General features: G+C 42.2%; 1 protein-coding gene across 1 annotated transcript in view; it reads right to left on the bottom strand.

Annotated features, from left to right (window-relative positions):
- Positions 1 to 5,472: 5,472 nt before the first annotated feature.
- Positions 5,473 to 21,061, bottom strand: part of calcrla (calcitonin receptor-like a) — a 28,123-nt gene continuing 12,534 nt past the window's right edge. Inside the window, exons 2-13 of the mRNA XM_083903112.1 lie at positions 14,295 to 14,406; positions 13,235 to 13,391; positions 12,956 to 13,066; positions 12,145 to 12,257; positions 11,329 to 11,420; positions 11,090 to 11,216; positions 10,755 to 10,908; positions 10,549 to 10,609; positions 8,776 to 8,842; positions 7,955 to 8,173; positions 7,112 to 7,153; positions 5,473 to 6,693 (exon numbers count right to left, since the gene is read on the bottom strand). Coding sequence (XP_083759238.1) covers positions 6,472 to 6,693; positions 7,112 to 7,153; positions 7,955 to 8,173; positions 8,776 to 8,842; positions 10,549 to 10,609; positions 10,755 to 10,908; positions 11,090 to 11,216; positions 11,329 to 11,420; positions 12,145 to 12,257; positions 12,956 to 13,066; positions 13,235 to 13,391; positions 14,295 to 14,372 — 1,443 coding nt within the window. The 5' untranslated portion in view covers positions 14,373 to 14,406 and the 3' untranslated portion in view covers positions 5,473 to 6,471. The remainder of the gene's footprint in view (positions 6,694 to 7,111; positions 7,154 to 7,954; positions 8,174 to 8,775; positions 8,843 to 10,548; positions 10,610 to 10,754; positions 10,909 to 11,089; positions 11,217 to 11,328; positions 11,421 to 12,144; positions 12,258 to 12,955; positions 13,067 to 13,234; positions 13,392 to 14,294; positions 14,407 to 21,061) is intronic.

Genomic DNA, 21,061 nt, shown 5'->3' with positions numbered 1-21,061 from the left:
CAATTCCGAGACTCCCCCAAAGGTAAACAGTCTTGCTCGGTGTCTGTCTTCTACCACGGCCTACATATACACAATGGCAGCTATCAGTTTGAGACAAGCTAAATGTTTTTATTAAGACAAGGGCCTCCCCTTATCCCCATTTCCTCTGCTGTCATGGAGGGGGGGGGGGAGGGTGTGAGATGGAGGTGATAAGATTGTGCCCTCTCATCCTGTGTTTTTTTGGTGTGGTACAGTGAAGGGTTCAAACTTCATTGTTGTTTTGGAATTAATCAAACTCATTTTGCTCTTGTACTCCTGAGTAAAGTGGGGATGGATGGATGGAGCGGGTTGGGGGGGGGGGGCCTCACACTTTGACCATGCACTGTGAAGAATGCCATCACTCTTTTGGCTGCTTTCGAGTCGAGTAAGTACTGACAAGGTCTTACCTTCTCCTTATATGGGGAAACAGATGTGCTTGATGGTGTTGAAGCTTAAAAAATATGGCAGTGAAGTGAGATGTGGAAAAGTCTAAAAATAATACAAGGCTATGCTGATAAAATGTATTTTGTAATTGGCCTTTAATAATAGCCTACGTCTGCCTGCCCTCTGAATGAATAGTCAAACCGGAGAAAGCACTCGGACAATGCAAACCTCTGCCAAGGTTTTTCCAAAACAATACTGATATATATATATAAACAGCATGAGTTATTAATGGAATTTTATAATTATTTATTAAATTACATTTTTTAATGATCTTTTATTCTCTTTCCTTTAGCTTCTTAGGTGTATTTCTTTTGTGTGTGTGGTTTAACTACACACATATTTTCCCTCCTGAAGTTATTTTATTAATTTACTATTTGCATATTCCATTCTTACTCTTCTTCTTATGTTACTCACAAGTCATGACAGGGCCCAACATTCAAAATGGATGACTTCTTATTGAGTTGAGGCCATGGTTATGGTTGACATTTTTGTTCGTCTTGGTCAATAATATCTTCCCACAAAGTTTTTGGGAAATTTGGTGGAACTCAATTTTGCCTCTCTTTTCACCTTAGGAGGCGCTATAGAATCCTTGTGGCATTTTTGCCAGACCTGACCTCCATGCAAAGTTTAAGAGTTTTTTTTTAACCCCCTCAAAACAACAGGTTCGGATAAACAACAAATTTGTGCCAGGAGCCTTTTTGGCTCCTTCCGTTTGTGGCCCGGGCCCGAATTAGAGGCTCTAAATTATCCATATTATGTGTAAATGGTATGGTTTCTATACGTTTGTCCAACGATAAGGTGGTGAACTGTACCTCCCGCCACTTACCTCAAAGGATAAGGGGGACTGGGGATGGATGGAACAGCATTAATAGCCAACGATTCCTTATCCTGGTGTAAGTTGAAATGAGTAATCACTTAAGCTTTAACCCTTGAAAATGGTCACCAGCAGAAGGCGACTGAGAACGTTCACATACACAGTGAAGAGACTGTGTATTTGCCCCCGTGTTGCACTCTGTGCAGTGTACAAGCGTATATAGGTTTGAGGCTAAGTGCTGGCGACAGCGCCCCGAAGCAGCCTCTCCTCGCTCTCCGTTCACCAGCCAGTGTTTGTGTGCAGCTGCACTTATTCAGGTCACTTCAGAGGGAGACAAGCCACCGAGCAGTGGCAAAACATGAAATGTCTATTCACACAGAAGTACAGTTTGGGTCGCTGAATGGAATGATGTATTTTTATAAAAATGTCATCCAGAGGTGACGTGTTTTTTTACAGAAGCCTCTGCCGACACTGTACGGAAAAGCTCGATAACAGCAGTGTAAGAAAGTCTGTATGCAAGCTCACGCTGGTTGGAAGCAGTGGATCTGCAGGAAACAAGAGGCACAGGGAGTTATAATTGGATAAATTTGTGAAAATGTCTTCAACTCTGCTTTGTTCCAAAGCCGATAGTGAGTCACTGAACTTTAGAACTTTTAAATGAGAGCAGCTGCTGAAATTCATATTCTTCTCGTTAGAGCTCGACAGATATTCAGACACACTTTTTTCAATTGCAAAATAATGAAAAAACAATGTAGAGTATATCCGTATAATATTTAGTGTTAAGATTCCACTTTTTATTTTATATTTTGGATAACAACTTTAGAACTTCGGGGGTCAATATTCAACTCGTTCGAAATAATGCAGCCTAGAAGTGCTTCAAACCTTTTGTGACAGCTATACTCAATTTGAATGTTTCGCCTCAGAAATGTGAAATACATCTCAGTTAACAAGTGTTCGTTTTGTCCATTTAGACCTTTTTAAAATCACATAGATCTGGATTTTTGCTACTTTTATGAGGGAACTTAAACCAATTTTGACTTTTTTTTTGAACACATTATTCTCTTTAGGCCAGGGGACCATTATTTCATCATCATGGTGTTTTCTTCATTAGCATTAAAACAGAAATGCTGTATGATGCTAATGTGTGACATAACACACACAATTACTTTCTTGGGATCTCCCATAAGTTATGCATTTATTAATTAATTTCAGCAGTGAAATAGTGTCACGATTCCAAATATACAGAGACATGGTAAATGCTGTTGGATAAAGATTATGGCAGTAATGTCTTTTAAAGTTCCAGTGTGTAAAATTTAGGTGCAGAATTTGGCAGAACTTTAACACTTAATTGAGCCTTTTTATAATTATATCAGCAGCCATTTTGGACCACCGTGTTTTTAATAGGAGCTCACATGAGCACGCTAACAAGAGATCCAGCTGCGACGTGTAACTTCACCAATAAATGTTAAATGTTACACACTGTACCTTTTTAAAAGATTAAGTGTGTCAAAATGTGGACAATAAATCAGCATCGGGGAGCTTTGGAATAAGCCAGTCCGCACGACCAATAAACCATGTATAATAAAACGCCACGTTCCACTTACACACAGCTTCCCCCATGTACTTTTTAACCCAAACATCAATGAGGAGCTGGATGACATGAGGACAGTGTGTTTGCTGCTCCTGACAGGACTGTGGGGGAATATTGCAGAAGTGAATTAATCATTTGTATGACACCGTTAGCTGAAATGAATGGTTTCTATATATTCTATGAGAATATGAGTACAATACATATTAAAATAATAAGAGACATTGTATGTATATACAGTATATAGGTTTTTCACATCACCACCAGTTACATTCGGGCCACAGTGTCAAAGTTAAGAACAGCACAAAGTATAACCTAACAACGTCAGACATCGTCGTCAATGCTTTTGTCATACTTTACATTTACAAAGGGTCACCGGGGTCTTCACCACCCTGCCCTTTGGAGAGTCATTTAAAATCATTCAGACATAAATACACAACTGAAGTGAGGAGCACACGAGCTACTACATTTGCCAAGAGTCTCTGGCTCATAGACTTCTACTCATTTGACGTAAATATGTTGTGATCCATTTTCTCTTTAAGACGTTAAACGGAAAATTTGAGCAACAAATTGATAAAATACTCAACAAATTAACTTCTAATGATAATGATTGTTATTTTGAGCCGTATTTTCCAGTGTCCGCCGGTGACAAAAACAGGCTAAATGTGAGTTTTCACTCATCAGACGTATGTGGCAGGAATAACACACACAGAACTGCGGCTGCACTCGTCTTTCCTCACTCTCAATTACAGGCAGGATAGAAAGCTGACAGGACACAGCGGAGAAGATGATGATGATGATGATCAGTACAATAGGTCGTTGAAAGCTCTCGGCTCTCCCCTTTTTTTTAAAAACACACAAGTAGAACAAACAACGTCTTTATCAGCACACCGTCTGTCACACAAGATGGTCGCTTCATGTTTGAATGTCATGTCTACTACGATGCGCTCATAAATATTATAGTGACATAATATATTCCCAACATAGTGTGGACAAAAATGTGTTCAAGATTCTCTGAAATAACAAAAAAGCTTTGTGTATTTGAGTGGGTGAAATGAATTGTGGAAAATGCTTTATTTCCCTTTGTATGTTTATTTCTTTGCACGTCATGAAACTGCAGAGTAAGGCTTACATCTTCAGACTGATATTAGCACTGTGCGGAAATAAAAGGCAGCTTTCATTCATTTGAATGGGTTCACTGCTTTGTAGCAGGGGGTCACCGAGCCAGAGATAACAGCTATAAAAAGACTGGAGAAAAAAAAAGGTCAATTTAACCCTATCCATGCAAAGTACAATGGAACTTTTCCACATAGTGTGTCAACAAATGACTCATTGTCTTCCTATTTGACTTCTGTTGCGCTACATGTTGAAAGATCGGGAGCAAATGCTGTAAAATAATACCGTAGCTTAAGCCTATAATGAGTCTGCAGTCTGTGTTAGCCAAAAAACATTTAGTTTTTCTGCCACATTTACAGACCTCCCGGTGCATCATTTTACACATGGGACTACAAACTCTAGCAATAGCTTTCCTGTTGACATGCTTGTTAAAGCTCTCCTGGAACGGTTCAGTTTGGTATGCTAACATTTATTTTTTTGCTTTTCCATTAGGAATAGTGCCAAAATAACCCCCAAAACATCCCCAAACATTGCAATCTTTGGAGTACCCTTCGGCTACCAGAGTCAAATGGCACAGTATGATCCGGGCCACCCACAGTCAGTCGGTCTACTGATTGGGCAGCAGAAAAATGTCGGCCCCTTGCGACCAGCGTTTCTTCGATCCGCAGTCTGTTCTCATACAAATCTTGACATCTTGTTGAGACAAACAGAGTTCTTGGACGTCCTCTATTGTGTCACGTCCGTTGTCGTCGCACCAGTACAACGTCACATGACTTATCTCCCTGACGCGGCCATCGGGCACATCTAGAGTTTAGATTCTCTGCCCTAGCCCGAACCCGACCTGGGCTTGACCCGACAAGGCTCAGGCTCGGACACAACGTGCATGGGCTTGGGTAGGATCGGGCTTGATTTCTTTTGGGCCCGATCTAAGCTCTAGGCACATCGGGTTTTTCTCGGGCTCCTGCTCTGATCAGGAATTGATGGGGGAACGTAAGACCTGAGTAGCCAAGCTAATTCCGTGTTTCTCTGCTCTATTCTTGCTTCTTACGTTGTGACTGCACTTAGTAGGGAATTGTGTAAACTGTACCTTTGTTAGCGGATTCAAACTGGTTTAAAAGTCTCAGTTCTACTCGCTAAGTTTAGCCAAGCGTTCCACGCAAAACCAAATTAAACGATGGTTTCTAACAGCATTTTGAGGGCTCGTGAAACGTTAAAAGTCATAAAAAAAACCTACATAACAGACCCGAGCTTTGAAGATGCTCAAGTTGGCTCGCCATCTTGACAGGTCATGGTTAAAATACCAATTCGCTTCCTCGGTTTCAGTGTGCATCTTGGTTTGCACAGAATAAAAGGGTTAAAAAGGGTTTTGTCCAATGTATACTAGTGTACTTGCAGTGTGAACAAACTGAGCTTGGGAATTCCCACCAGCAGCGACGCAGCGCGCACCTTCCTTTCTGTTTTTGGTCAGAATCCCCCGGTCATAGAAGAATAAGAAGAACAAGGCTAAAGACAAGTCTTGTATAGGAATGTGATGTGTTTTTATGTTCAGCAGAGCCAGGTCTTTTAAAAACGGTTACATTCAAGTATAATGAGTAGATATCGAAGTACATGTGACTTCAAGATGGCTTCTCGGTGAGGTGACGATATTGTGCTGCGACCAGCTCCATTGCGAGCGACCGTGTGTTGTTGTTAAGGATACAAACGTCAATAAGGATCACTTACAGTAAAACACGCTGAGAAAAGTTAGCATCTTGATGAAATGTCTTAACCTCTACAGATGAAAGCATGCGTCGCTAATGGCGTGATTCATACCATTAACTGCACATGAACAAACGAACACTAACAAACACATAAATGCTTTTTTAAAAAGTGTATATCAAGCCTGCAACACTCACATAATCATATTTAATCCACAGATTGTTTTACTTAAATAAATACTGTGTGGTATTGATTCTATTTATTTTTTTACTCAGTCGACATACTGATACATCTAGATAAATTAACTTGAACATGTGATAGATAGAATATAGCATTAATATATTATTATGCACCTGTCTCATTTTTCCGTAACAATAATTGGGAAACAAAAAAAGAAGAGCCAGGCAGGATTTCTTGGTTTGGCACTAAACCATGTCATAAAAAAAAAGAATTAACAGTGTAATGAATCCAAAAAAAAGACACTCAAGCATTTGATATCCATCCATTTCAATTCTGTCGCACACAGACGGGCTGCGACAAAATTGCGTATCGTCTTTCGTCCGAGTGGAACAGGTCAGTTGTAGACACAAGACAGTGCAGGGTTAGCTGTACAGAGCTCACCTCACAGTACAGTTAAAGGGCAGAACCGACTGTTTCCTTGAGTCGGGTGAGACCGAGTCTGGCTTTGTAGACGTTTTTCCTCTCTCGTTTTCTTTTTTTTTTTTTACATTGTGTCTTTATAGGTAGAGGAGAAATTCAATTTTCCCCTTGGTGGTTGCTAGGATAGGACGGGTCAGGCGAAGGGACTGTCCGATTTTAAGACGGAGGCGTCTGCGTCGTGGTAGCCCTTGCCGTTCATGTGTTCTGAGTGGCCGTCGATGCTGTAGCAGCCCTGCACCTCCGTGATGGAGGACGCCGTGTAGGAGGCGGAGCGCATCGCGTCGGAGTGGTTTCCGACGCTGCTCCCGAACTGGATCTGATATTGGTTCCAGTATCTCCTCAGAACTGCCTGGACCTGAGCAGAGACGGCACATTTTCAGATATAGGCATAGGCGTTATGTCTTTTAAACCCCACATACTAAACATCCTTTAAGTTTTGATGCAACATGCAACTCCATCAATAGAGCTTTTGATGTAGCTTTTATTATTTAGTGGCTCTTTCAAGACATTCAGTGAAGTGTAAAACAAGCTACTTTATGCAGATCAATCACCAGCGAAACCGATAGCAGTCAGTGTTTGACTGTTTGCCAACAGTCTTTAGTCTCTGGTGGCAAATCCTCAGGGAACTGAGCCTGTTAAGCCTTAGATGTTAAGCCTAACCATCGGTTCTGCAATAATCAAAATGCAGAGGAAGTTGCCTTTTTGATCCCGAAACACCCAGGTGGGCTATTTGACATGTGTATGCATGTAAAAAAAAAAGGAGTAAATCTCACTTCTCCATTGAAAAAGCAGAAAATCGTAGCCACCAGCAAACCCTGGAGTGAAAAAAGAAAGATAACATTCACCTTAGTTAGTGGTTTTAGGCATTAATAATTGTCAGTAGTCATTTGTATATTCATACATTGCTGTAGAATATTAGAATATTATGATAAAACCATTTTAAAATCACTTGATTTGGATGATTATAATGATACATATCACATCATTTAAGATGGTGCTGAGCAAAACATGTTATCACAGTATGAAGTAAAAAGCGCTCAGGTCAAACTAAAGACCCAGTGTTTTGTTGCTCACGTCGTCCTCACTGCACTGGCTGTGCTGGGACTGCACAGGATGATCAGATAACGGCCCTCGACTCGACATGCGACTCATTTCAGACCCCTCTTTTAGCTCAGATAATTCATGCCTTCCTTCCTGCTGCTCTTCATTCACCCGCAGCATAAACAAACGTCTCCTCAGAGGCCGAAGGCTCACTTTTGTGTTTTTCTAACCCTGGAGAAAATGAACGGCAAAGCGATTCCTCACTGAGACGTGATCGTGTTCCATAATCGTCTATATGTGTTACAAGGACAACAGTCGGCTACTTAACACCGCCGTTCTAAAAATAAACCTATAGTTATGACATGCATCCGAACAGCATGGCATAATTTATAGTCGCTCATGTATTTTTACCTCCAACAGGGAGGTCATCTTTTCACCAGTGTCTTGCATGACGCAAAAGTACTGATTCAGGAAAGAATAACTCACTTTTAAATCAAAATTGCAACTAAATTCATCTTGGCTCAACTAAAAACATTTTAAAGTACCATTTTATTGATCCCTGACCATCGTCTCACCTGGTAATGCATGAGTATGTGCATGATATAGTCGTATATCTCAGAGGAGACGCGTCCCTCCGGCTTGTAGGGCAGCAGCACGTACTGAATCCCCAGCAGAGGCACCAGAATAAGCGTGGCTCTCACAGCTTTCATGTAGAGACTCGACTCGGCCTGGTGGGTCACCTTGAGTTTGGTGATGAGCACTCGCACGATGTTGAGTAGAAAGAACAAGTTGACCTGAGGGGGGGACACAGCAGGGGAAACATTATTGCGACTTGACTTTTGTTTTTGCAAGGTGTGTAAGGAGGAGGATATTCCTGGTGTGGAACTGAATATCTTTGTGGGCAAAACAAGACATCTGAGGTCTGTAAAATGCAACTAATCACTTCATTGCGGAAATAATAATCAAATTATTATTTATTATAATCCCAATACTGTATCGCTGGAGAAATCCCATGGTAAAACACACAAAACAAGCTGTCATAACTAAGGTCGTTCGCTTTTTTAGCACAGTTTAGTGTCTTCAGGGACCGCGTTTCTCTGAAGCATGCCTGCTGTGCTGATTAGACGGATTTTCATGATGCGCTGTGAGCCTGGGGACCAGTGGGAAGGTCTTTGAAGGGGCAGATGCATTGATTTCACTATGTAAACACAATTATGCATGCTTTGGAACTGTGTCCTGCCTGCAGCCAATACCCCCCCACCCACCACCACAGTGTCCACTCAGATGAAGAAGGAAAAAAGCAGGTTATTTGTGCTCATTTCACAATGAAAACAGTGAAATAACATTGTCGTGACTTACTTTCCTTCTTAATAACAAAAAAAGGGGGACTTCTCACCAAAAGAGCCGCACAGATTGGACCATGGATGATGTAGAGAAGCGACGTTTTGGAGCTGATCCAACAGCTGCAGAGTAAAAGAGAAGGGAAAGTTTACACCACAGTGTTCACGGATCGATGTTCTGTTCTGAGAGATGAATGCATGAACATGAGGGAAGTCATTAGTCCGGCTGAGTTTGTGGCTGAACTGTGAAAGATGCAGATTAACAAACATAAATTATTGTAAGATTATACAGTTCTAACCCTAATCCTGCATGTGCCAATGCCACTATGCAAATTATAGGGTTCCCACACCTTGGTTGACATCAAATTCAATTACTTTCCAAGACCAATTTTCACAAATTCAAGGACCAAATGCGCGGCTAAATATGGGGGAGGGCAACTGGTAAGAGCCGCTTTGCCCACGGCGTCCACTTTTATTGATTTGCAAGGGATTGACCTTGTGATCTTGGTCAAGTCAGTGGAATTTGCATTTCCCAGGCATCACGTCGTCATTTGGGCTCTCTTGCTTAACTTTACTCGCTCATTGTTCGGCATGGAATCTCACGTCAAAGGCGAAGAGAGACAGTGGACACTGTCCCAACCACCACTAGTAATTATGTCTGTTTGTCCAATGTCTATTTCGGGCGATTTTCACAACCTGTCAAGAGATTTGATGTTTTTTGTTTGTTTCCTTTTTTCAAATGCACAAACTTTCAAGGTTTTTAAAGTGCCCCTGGGAACCCTGTAATGTGTATGTGCAGCCGCTCTCTCAGAACGGCCTTGTGATTGGTCAGTTTCTCCGGTCAATGTTGTAAATAGATCTTAAAAGAGGCGCAGAAGTCATTTCACTTTATCAACATAACGCTGAAAGGTTATTATAGAATAACTGTGTTCCCTAAGACCTGAACACCAGTTTTTACAACATCAAAATTGAATTTGTTCATATGCAAACGTGCCAGAGTGTGAGTGAGATCGTTATCTAGGAGAGAGAGCTTTATTTTGTTGACTAAAAAGGCCGTGCAGTGTAGAGAGTGTGGACACCCGAGGGGCCAGGTTTGGACAAACACTTTTCAATGATGTTTGAGTCGGGTGCGGTCGTGTTCTCGTGGTCTCTGCGCGCGTTGATGGTTGTTTACGCTGACTGCACGAATGTAATCGAGGGGGAAAACAAAAGCAGGTGCCATGGTAACAGTTGTGTCTGGGATCCAATAAAATAAGACCAACGTCCTATATTCCATATTCCCAGTAACTGTCCTATGTGCAGTCCTTTGTCGATAAAGGGGCATGACAACATTTTACGACATGCATGTTCTAGCTATTACTGGACTAGCAAATGCAGAAACTCTACATTGGGCCTTTACGGAGCCATTTTTGCTCTCAATTTGCCGCTCAGTTTTCTTTGTGTGTTGAGAAGCAAAGGTCCATTTGTGGTCAAGTCCTATTTAGATATTTTACCTTGAGTCTTGCTTTTTTTGGAGCAATAATAAATGTCAGTAGATGTCAGCTGGGATTGGCACCAGTGCCCCCCCCCCCACACTACTCTTGTGGAGGATAAAGAGGTAGAAGATGGATGGGAAATTTTTTTGAGAAACCAGTTTAAGTGTTTTTTTTTTTTTACTCATTAAAACTTGCTAAATGTGACATTTAAGAACATTGTTATTTCCAGGTTTCAACATTTTTCCAACTTCTTCTGAGGTTTTACAGACCAAACAGGTACTTGATAAAAAAACTATTATTAAAAAAAAATAATAGTCAATAATCATTAGTTGCAGCCTGAGCTCAAAAGCTTACTTGTCATTGTAGTAGTAACTTCGAGCGACTGCATGTATGGTGGCGGGAATGAGAGGAAAGCCTGCAAGAGAAAGGAGAATTTATAAATTTTACTCTTTGAGGGCACAGGGATTTTATTTTTGCAGGACATTTCATGCACTCAGGCAATCCGAGGTGTTTTATTTGTAAATATTATTCAAAATTGGGGTCATTGTTATGGTACGTACCCCAGCCAAGAAGATAGTACCACATGAGGTGCTGTTTCTCTGCAAACACGGCCACCACGATGAGAGTGTGCAGGTAAATTCCCTCACACAGCATCCAGAAGTAGTTGCAGCCAAACAGGTAGAGATGAATGAATTGGGACACTTTACAGCTCGTCTGAGGAAGACACACACGTGTACATGTCAGGTCTGGATAGTGACATTCACTTATGTGTTTATTTCATTTGGACAATGCTACAACGTAGTTCTAAGACGGAGCAGGCGTTGTGCTGCACATATAGTTTAATTATAGCTATAATATAAGGAATAATCGAATAATTCCAGTGTAGATAACTCACTGGATTCCTCTGCACCAGCTCCTGGTTGTTTGCCACTGCAGTCAACAAAATGATGGTGATCACAGAGTTGAGAACAAAGGAGAAGAAGAGGTTTTTGTGAAGGGTGATCCTTTGGCAACTTAAACTCCTGAAAGGCAAGGCAGTTTTATAAAAAAAAAACATGAATAGAGTCAACAAAATCCAATTCAAAATACTACATTAAAGTATAATAAGTGGAAGACGTGTTGATGTTGGCTCACTTGAAGTGGAAGAATATCGCCAGGGAGATGAAAAGCGACGTCAGTGACAGTCCATGTCCAATGAGGGCTAAGTAGAAAAGATTCATCGCGGTCTGGAAGGAAATGAGACGCATATCAGATTATCTACATCTCCTAATGACTTCTAGTGTTGTAAGATGTAACGTATCGCTTCACTGCCACCAGGATGACTCTGTACAAACCACAAGCTCAGCCATAAATAAACACCCACTCTGCACAACACGTATTTGTCCCCCCCCCGTCTTATAATAAATCAGCTGTAAATCATGTTCAAGTTAAGTGTAGTTTTATTTAATGTTGCGTGGAAAGAGGATGAGTAAGGAGCTGTGGGTCTTCAGATACTTGAGATAACCAGAGAATACTGAGGATTGTGATGACCTTTTATTTGGCATCAGTCCACTGACCAACATTTCCCAGAGATTTCGATCTACTGCACTGTTCCCATGGCTGCAGATGGTCATTATCTCCAAATGATGTATTCTGATGTTTTAAACTCCTGGCCTTTTTAATCCAAAATTATCATGTTCGCGATACACGAAAACAATTCTTTCTAATGCCAACACTCAACAACAATTACGCTTTACATGTGCGTGGCATTTCAATTCAGTTGTGCTCTTTGCTCGCGTCGCCGATGCATGTAATTTAAATCGGTGACCTTTCGTCGTCCTGTCATGAACATGCAGTACAGATCTGGTCTCAAAGGCCAGTAATAAACCCGTCATGCATGTCATTTTATACTATCTAATTCAATATTTCTGCAGTTTTTTCGATGGTAGAATAATATAAAAATTGACCGACCACTCTGACTTCATTGGTGTGTTCATTGCAGCGGGTGTAGTTGGTCCACGTCCGATTGCTCTCAGGGTGCAGGAACCAATGGCCGTTGTCGGTGCAGATCTTTGTAACCGTCTCTGCAGGTTAAAAGCACAAGACGGCAGCACATTTAAGACAAAAACGTGCTAAAGCCATGTTCTCTGAGACAATTTCACTCATTTATGTTCAATGATAAAGGATATTTGTGAGGATTCAGGTAGGAATGAAGACAAAACGAGGGTTTTGAGCAAAAGGTTAAATGACACCCTGAAACTCCATGGATTTGCTCCTTATAACAAAGAAATGATTACATTTTTTTCACCATTTTCTGACATTTTATGGACCAAAAATAATGGACAGATAAATCAATTATGAAAAGAATCCTTAGTTGGGGCCCTACTTTCATAGAAAGTTGCTTTTTCCAGCATTTAATTTAAACGAACACAAACTACCATGAGTCATTGCTCTTGTCAGGTAATGACACAAGCAATACTCACACCTACAGTACATCATGAAGTAGAAATACTCCATCAAGGATTATGAAACCTGTTGTTTTGGGGGTAACTTCAGCCATTAATCAGGTATAGATGATGCTTTGGGGAGGGACACAACGTGCACTTTTGGTAATTATTGCAGAAATCCACCAGTTTTACATGTGAATATCAGTGACATGAATGCATCACAGTCTGGTACCATTATTTTACTGCCCCGTGCTTTAACACAGATGATAGTGGCTGCATTACGAGGTGAGGATTGTGGAACGTAAGTGGAACCCAGTATAAACCAAAGAGCTCACCAGAGGGATCAAAGTCCTGGAAGTAGTCCGGGCAGTGCTGGTCGGAGATAATTCCGGCATTGGTGTCGTCCCAGCACAGCCAGCCGTCCCAGGTACGGTTACACATGGGCTCTAAAATCACACCATAGTGGAGCGTTAGCGGCTGTCGAGCGACGTGATTGACGACTAATGCGGGTTTGACGTAGAAACCGAGCACTACATCAATCAAATGATTTCAGTCACTGTTTATACGATAAAGGAAAAGATAAACATAATGAACTGCAGTTTCTTCGTAGTTACCCTGTGTGCTGTGGACGTTATCCTGCATTATCTTTTGATAGCACTCGAACTGCGCGGTTACGATCTTGTTCCTGGTTACGCTCATGTCGTGGTAGACGTTGGTTGGATGTTGGTGTTGGGTTTCGTTGACCTCCGTACTCGCCTTCACAAAAGAGACCTGAAACAAATGGACAAAAATTAATAGTATTCTTGTTGTAAACATGGAATCAGAAGCTCCACAATGAAGGCACCAAGTATGACAGTAAGCCAGCATGGAACTGAGGAGGCTAAATGGAACTCGGCCATCGATAATTTAATTATTTACACCTGTGCTTTTCCTACTTGGACCTGTGTATAAGAAAAAGTCCAGTAAAACCAGTCCTAACCAGTTTGGGTTAATTCACAAAGGATGCTCCCATAAATGTAAGTGCTGCATTAGAGTAGAACAGTCTTCACTCCCTACGTCAGTGCATTACAGTAAGAGAGACATTCATCACATCATACGCCTGAGAACATGGGAGTCTAATGTACACCAGCAGCAGCAGCAGCAGCAGCTTCCATTAAATCCATTTGCACCTCCCTGGAAAATATGACATCGATTTTAGAGACGCGGCCGAGCAGATGAGTCCAGCTTTTTATTTTTATTACACCGCAGACGCCGACCTGATGAGGCCTCTTACTTCTCCAACGTGAGCTCACAGGCAGTGAGTTTTTATAAAAGTTTAATACCGCACAATTATCCCGACTAGAATATTAGGCTGAAAAAGTTGCTACCTCCTTGACTTCTATGCTAGCGCCCCCTACAGCTATTATTTTGATGATGCTTAATCATTTTGCACACTAAAGATACTGATCCACATCTGCTGCGACTATGAAAAACATTATGTTAATTTCACTACAGAAGAGATTAAATGACATCAGTTGGGCATAAGGAAAGATTATCGGCTTATCGTCGACAAAAAGTCCAATAACGTTCATCCCGACTACTTGATGTTTTCTCAGAGGGTTATCTTTAATTATAGTTTGATTTGTTTACACCTCAATGAAGTGCGTTTTTTTTTTGTTTGCGTGCGAATCGTACCTTTGTTAGATTACACAGCAGTACGAGTGTCACCATCCTCCAACGCCGTAGGACACTCTCCATTCTTATCTTGGCCATGTCGGAGCTGGTCGACGATTCACCGCCTGCAGGTCTGGAAATTGAAAAAAAGAAAGAAAATGTAATTTAACTGAAAAACAAAACAAAACATTTCTTCAGTCAGTAAAGCTGGAAATATTGGTTTATTGTCAAGTTCATTGAAATCTATGAAAACATCTTGTGTGTGTGGGTCACTTGTAATCACCAAATGTAGCCGGTTTTAAATGTAACATGTAATGATACATTAAAGAGACACTATGTAACTTTTGCTGGCATGCTGCCTTCACAATAAAAGCAGGTGTTTGATGACTTTTCAAGGCTTTTTAGGGACACTTAATGAGTTTGTACCAATACTTAATAAAAATAAAAATTGTGTAGTTTAAATTTAAAATATAAAATTAAAACCGAGGGAAAGTGTTGTCGTACTACTGCATGTTCCTAAAACCCTACAATTTTCACGTAGCGTTAAAATCTCTATCAAACAAGTTGGCGCAAGGCCATTAATGGCTTTAAAATCAAAAAGTAAAATCTTAAAATGAGTTGTAGGACAAACTGGCAGCCAATGAAGGTCATATAAAACAGTGAGCAGTTGCATTTTTGAACCAGCAGGAGGCGCGGAAGGGAAGACTGGCAAAACCTATCGTTGCAGGAGTCGAGCCTTGAGCTAATAAAAGCGTGGATTGGCGTTTTCCAAATCTTGCACCGTGAAGAAAATCTGGGCCTGGGTCATGTTTTCCACATTCTTTGTCCAAAGAGAGAAGCTACGCATGACCGCTTGTGTGTGTGTGTGTACATGGCTACGCTTCCATTCATAATAAAATGAGGGTCAGCTTGAGTCTTAGCATTCCACGCATACATTCTACCGTCGTGCATTCCATTCCAGGAGCTGCCATTTCATTTCATGCCAGGGGTTTTCGTGCCCGTTTTGTCCACTGAAAATGATTCAGACCGGTCTGATGCAACAGGCGACCGCGTGTTTATGTGCCAGAAATAGAAAACACACGAGTCGCAAATAACACGGAGAAAATAGACACCTTAAGAAAGGGCAGATAGAGTGGAAATGCAGCATAGCGACTGGTGCTGGCCTACAGCAGATGTCACACCATGATTCATAAGATAAACAATTATAATCGTTCTATTTTCACCTGATCTGATCTTAGCATGTTGTCATTGGCTGATTATGTGAGATCTGACTTGGCCGTCAAATGTACCAACAACGCTAATGTCTTCGCCCTGATGAAAGAACAACAAAGCTGACAAAACACGCCGTTGGAGTTGGCTCGACAAAAGCGCGCTGATCAAAGAAATATCTGCTTCCCTGACACAAGCCGCGTAGGCACAGCTGAGACTTAACGCTCTCGCTGCCGCCGCTGTGAGCCGCGTCTCCTTTGTACTCGTCCAGGAATCCTGTGTGTGTTTGTTTTTCGCCAGAACACATTTAATTTTCAAAGGTGATGATGATGATGGTGTCTCTCCCTAAGCAGGAATCCCAGAAAGGTGTTTGCTGCCAAGCTGCAGGCTGCGGGGATTTGATGTCATTGCTGCTGCAGATGAGACACACAAATGGAAACATTATCCCTCCGGTTGTGTAAATGTGCCACTAGTGTTCAGGTAGCCAGCCTGCTGTCTTTAATGTGTGCACCACTTACAGTCAACTTGGCATTTTATCCTTTTTGGATCTTTTTAGTTGGATCATCAGTGTGTCCATCTTGTCGTTTCCCATGTGTCCCATTCTGTTCTCATGTCCTGCTTCCACAACCAATCCATGAAACCTTATATCGTCACTATGGCCCTGTCCCAATACCCCCCCAACCCTAAATTGTTGCCCTAACCCTAAATTTTAGGGTGTTCTTGTTTAGGAGGGAGCAAGGGGGAGTGCGATTTTGCCCTTCTAATCAACCCTCAAAATGTAGTGAGCTCTGATGCGGGCTTAAAACGAAGTGGAAGATGAAATTACCCATGATGCTTCATGAATTCACGTTTTTCACCTATGACCACATATCAATAGACCAGAAATGTTTACCTGATCCCAGAATATTGCGATTTTATACAAATATGAAACGTTTGCCATCCTCCACTCAATCGTAGTTCTAGACCATACAATTGGACGACCAGGCTAGTACAAGGGAACATATTCAACCCAAGATAAAGTAGTCAAAGATGATGTTTAAGACCGAGCTTTCGTTCCAACTTTTACATCACTGTGTTCATAATTTCATTATCTGTTCAAATAGCAGCTGTCGGGGCTGGAGACCATGCTCCGCCCTGCTCATAAACCTGCACCTGACCAGTGATTTTCAAACACATCCTTAATCTCCGTGTTTGAAGTGGTGCAGCTCAAAAGTTATTCAGCCTCCAGAGACACAAAGATGCAAACACCGCTGAGGGATTCCGACTCTTTGATTCCCTGCACGCTCCGTCACCAGAGGGACAGACCTCCACTCGTCAGTGTTCAGTTAAAACGACATGAGGATGGTGGGAGAGAAAGGAGGGAAGGAAGCGAGAAAGGGCGGAGGAGGGGCTTACTGAAAGTGGGACTGTAAAACATTATAGTGACATGCAAATTAGAAACAGCCAGGAGAGAACCAGCTGCTCTGCAAAACACACGAGAACACACAATCAGACACACACAGCGCTCTCCACTCGGCCAAATTCCCTGGCTTTTATTTTCTTGGCAGAAGCTGGGTTTTGTACATTAGTGGGATAATGTCGATGATATAGCCATGACAGCAACAAAGAACAGGCATCCTCCATGTGTTGTTCCTAAATGACCTGTTGAGGAAATGAACCTCAGCTCTACCTTCTAAACTCTCGTCATTTGTGACCGTCTTTAAAGAGACACCTATTACGCCACTGCTGGTCACGCGACCCTAACCATGAACATGTTAGTGATGCTGCAGCAATCATACCAGCTGTGTGTGGACGTATTTTACGCTAAGTGAAGGGGAGAAAAAGCAAGAGTGCACTTTCATTTGTGACTCAACAAAAGAGGCAGCGTTGCTTAATTGAGTCACGTTGTGGGTGATTAATTTCTTCCTTTGTGGTACAGATGGAGCGTTATGTTCCTGGAATTGCTGGCTTATGGACGTGGAATCCCAAATAATGCTGAAATCTTGTTATTCATGTTTGTTTTTCAGGACGTGATTGGTCCACAGTCGGTAAAAAAAAAAAAGAGCACAGCTTTGTTGTGAATGATAAAGTCTTGGGGTAATGAGTTCCATGAGTGAATGAAGACTGGTTTGCCTCAGTCTATTTTCCATTGTTCCTTTCATTTTTCTCTTTCCCCCCCATTGAAACCAAATGATAGTAAATTTTACACAGCCTCCACATCCGAGGCCTCACTAATTCATAACAGCAAGATATCGGTTCCAAAGCAGGAAGCGTCGGGGATGTCCTTGACTAACCTTCACCATATTTTAAGCCTCGTTTAGAAACTTCCTCGCTGATGGACAGCTGTGGATGTGTAAAATAATTTGTCCTTTTACGATACTTCATAGTCCACTGGGTGCCCCCTATTGTGGGACGCATTCAATACCTTCTGGCACATTATTCGGGTCACACACTTGACCTCACATTCACACTCTAATGAGGACGCCGGGGTCTGAACGTTGCTCTGAAAACTACTCAATAGTCAGTTCTTTATCAAATAATTGCAGATATTGCAACACTATTATGCCGCTGGATTTATATTCAACGAGTTGAAAATTCACTGGTCTGCTCTCCATGATCCCCCTGAGGAAAAAACAACGTGGGTCTCAGTGTTGCTCATTAACAGTGAGTACGTGTTTATGACGAGCGTGTGTCTGAAAACAGCTGCGACTGTCCTCGTCTGTCCCGTTATTGTACAGTCAGTGTCTGTAAGTGTTGTTCGATCTCGTGGAATGAACTGGAGGCTGTTGACTTTGGCTATAATTTAATTTTAAATCATCTTTCACATTCAGTCTTCCTTGACACAACCATCGAGAACTGATTTAGTTTGGTTTATCTTTGATTATTTTTGCAGTTGAAGTCTATCGTGTGCAATTAAACTCCTAAAAACCAAAGAAATGTGGGTATTCAGCCACTGTCAAGGGTATGTAAGTGCCTCTAAACTGTACAGATTATGATGTCAATATCCATAAAAAAGCAATTAGAGTGGCCATAGAAAGAAAGTTCCAATTAGTTTTGTTGTGTGTATCTGCGGCATTACCTCGTTTTATGAGGCCCTGAAGTTTCGAAACAAACAGTTCAGCCACTGCTTAGAACGCTACGTTGTATTGTAATCTCGGGCTCATCGAGATCTCTGAAAAAACCCGTTCTCGTTACGTCAACAGCATTTCTCCTGAACAGCAGATCCTCCTGCTGGTCCGGGCACATCCGGTTGCATACATTGAACCGCAGAAGAAGAAGAATGTCCGTTGTGGATGTGTTTCACGAGCGACAGTGTCTTCCGCCATTTTTAAACTTTGTTAAAACAATGTTTTGATAATCAGTAGCAGTGGATCCACCGCTCCAGAGGGGGGAGCTGCGCTTCTGCGCTTCTTATCTTGAGTCTGAAGCTTTAAGCGAACGAACCTGATGGACACAACACTCGATGACTGGTTCGCTGCATTGATCTGAGTCTGACCAACAGAGCAGTGCACACTGTGGGTGGTCCACTATTATCTGTAGTACCGGAGAGTGTTCCACACAAGTGGTTTGTGATGTTCACTTCACACGAGGGCTGACATCACATGTGTGTGGCAGCGCACAGAAAACCTACCTGGGGATGGGGAAAAACAAAAAAAAAAAACCAGCCTGTGCATAACAGCTGCTGCCTTCTCTCCCAGTGCCAGAGCTCTGCCTGTACTTATCACTCACTCCAAACATAATCCCACAGAGGCTCTGGTCCTTGCTGCTGTAAACATCCTTTTTGTCCTCGCAGGATGTTTGGCGCCCAATACTCCAAGTTCCACTCGGTGGCATTCGGATGTCCATTAAGCCAGTGAGACCCTATAACATCATTACGGCCTCCTTCTATGGCAGGATATAGGATACACATGCGCCATGAGAGCTGATTATGTCCCTGCACGCAGAAGCACAGTAATCAATATGTAAACTCTGCTTCTGCTTGTCTGTTTATTATCATTCATGTGTTTGCTCTCCGACGATGCTGCAGTAGTGTTCGCCGTAATCAGAAATAATGAGTCAGGCCTGCTGTGGCGAAACATCGAACGCGTCTTTGATAAACCTACGAGACAATTTAAGTGGTATAGAATGGGCAAAACATGGCAAACTATAACAATCTGGGTTCGTTCTGTGAACTGTGGAGATGATGAAAACTTGACGCCGTGGCTGGTCGTAGATAACGGTAATTAGACAAATTAGAAACAACAGAAACGAGGCAATCAGAGTTCACGCAACAAGCCTCTGGCGGCCTCTGCTGGTCATATTGGCAAGTGCAAGACAAAAATCGAAAAACAACACCAAAAGCAGAGAGGTTAAGGGAGCAGAAGTCCAAAAGCACACGAGGATAATCAAAGTCCGATCTCGGGGGTCATCATCAAGGTCACAGGTCGAGTAGGCCAAAAAATCGCTCGACTATTTTTCTCATGTTGTGAGATCACAGTTTTCTCTCTGTCTCTCGAGCTCCTCTCAACTCGTGCTGTTGAGTAACGGCTCGAATGACACTGTGAAGACCGAATCCCCTGAGAAGGATGACAAACCACAGACTCCACTGCACATGATGTCACCTCATGTTAGCTCTTCAGATCGAAACAATAGCAACAATCGTGGCCACTTCCTGTTTCGCTGGCGCTCTGCTGTGTTTTCTGCTGCTTGTTTTGTTTTTAAGCTTCTATGCCACTCTTACATGTAGACATCGTGACGTGTCGCTCTTTGATTGTCTTGCAATACATCGATCGTCACAGAACGGTTGCGTCGTGACATTATTGGTATCGCATCGTGAGATTACCCTGTGATTCCCAACCCTTAAAAAAATGTCTTCATTTAGTGTGTTAACTCTGCGAGGATGGTCGTCTCTGCAGCTCCCAGGTTTTGGTTGCTTAGTAACGACGGAAGTGCGTCTTGGTTAAAACCGCCTCTGGCTTGTTCCATGTGTTTTTCTTGCATTTTTAGGGGCCTGCGTGTGAACGGGCCCCTTATACAAACACAGTGATGCCCTGTAGGGACCTTAATGTGGGACGGCTTATCAAAACCGATAGGAGCATGCTCTCTCTCTCTCTCTCTCTAATTGGTCAACAGATTGTTCTGCTGCAGACAGAGCCCAGAGGAGTTCACCCTCAAATCACTTGATTTACATTATGCTGAAAGGCTTATGAAATATTGATCATTAGTCAGTCACAGAACAATATTCTGCTTACTGCACCCTTTTTTCATTGTATATAGCCTTTAAAATAGCAGCCAACAACTATAAACACATAGTGGAGTAATGGAGTCCTGGCCAGAGAATAAGGTCACACTCCCACTCTGTGTGTGTGTGTGTGTGTGTGTTGTGATCTGTTCTTTGTTTTTCGTAACTGGTCTGTGCACATGTTCATGTTATTGCATGCGAGTTCCTCCCTGTCACAGTGTTTGTACTCCCCTCTTTTATCAAGCAAGGGAGGGGAGGGGGGGGGGAGGAGGAGGGGGTATCCAGCAATGACGTAATCAGGACACCCACTTGGACACATTGATTTGATTTTCACCCCCTCCTTGATGTCTTTGAAAACACACACACACACACACACACA

Source organism: Microchirus variegatus (assembly GCF_963457635.1).
Source record: "Microchirus variegatus genome assembly, chromosome: 16".
Taxonomy (NCBI): Eukaryota; Metazoa; Chordata; class Actinopteri; order Pleuronectiformes; family Soleidae; genus Microchirus; species Microchirus variegatus.
The sequence above is the reverse complement of the archived record's forward strand: the minus strand, read 5'-3'. Positions and strand labels throughout refer to the sequence as shown.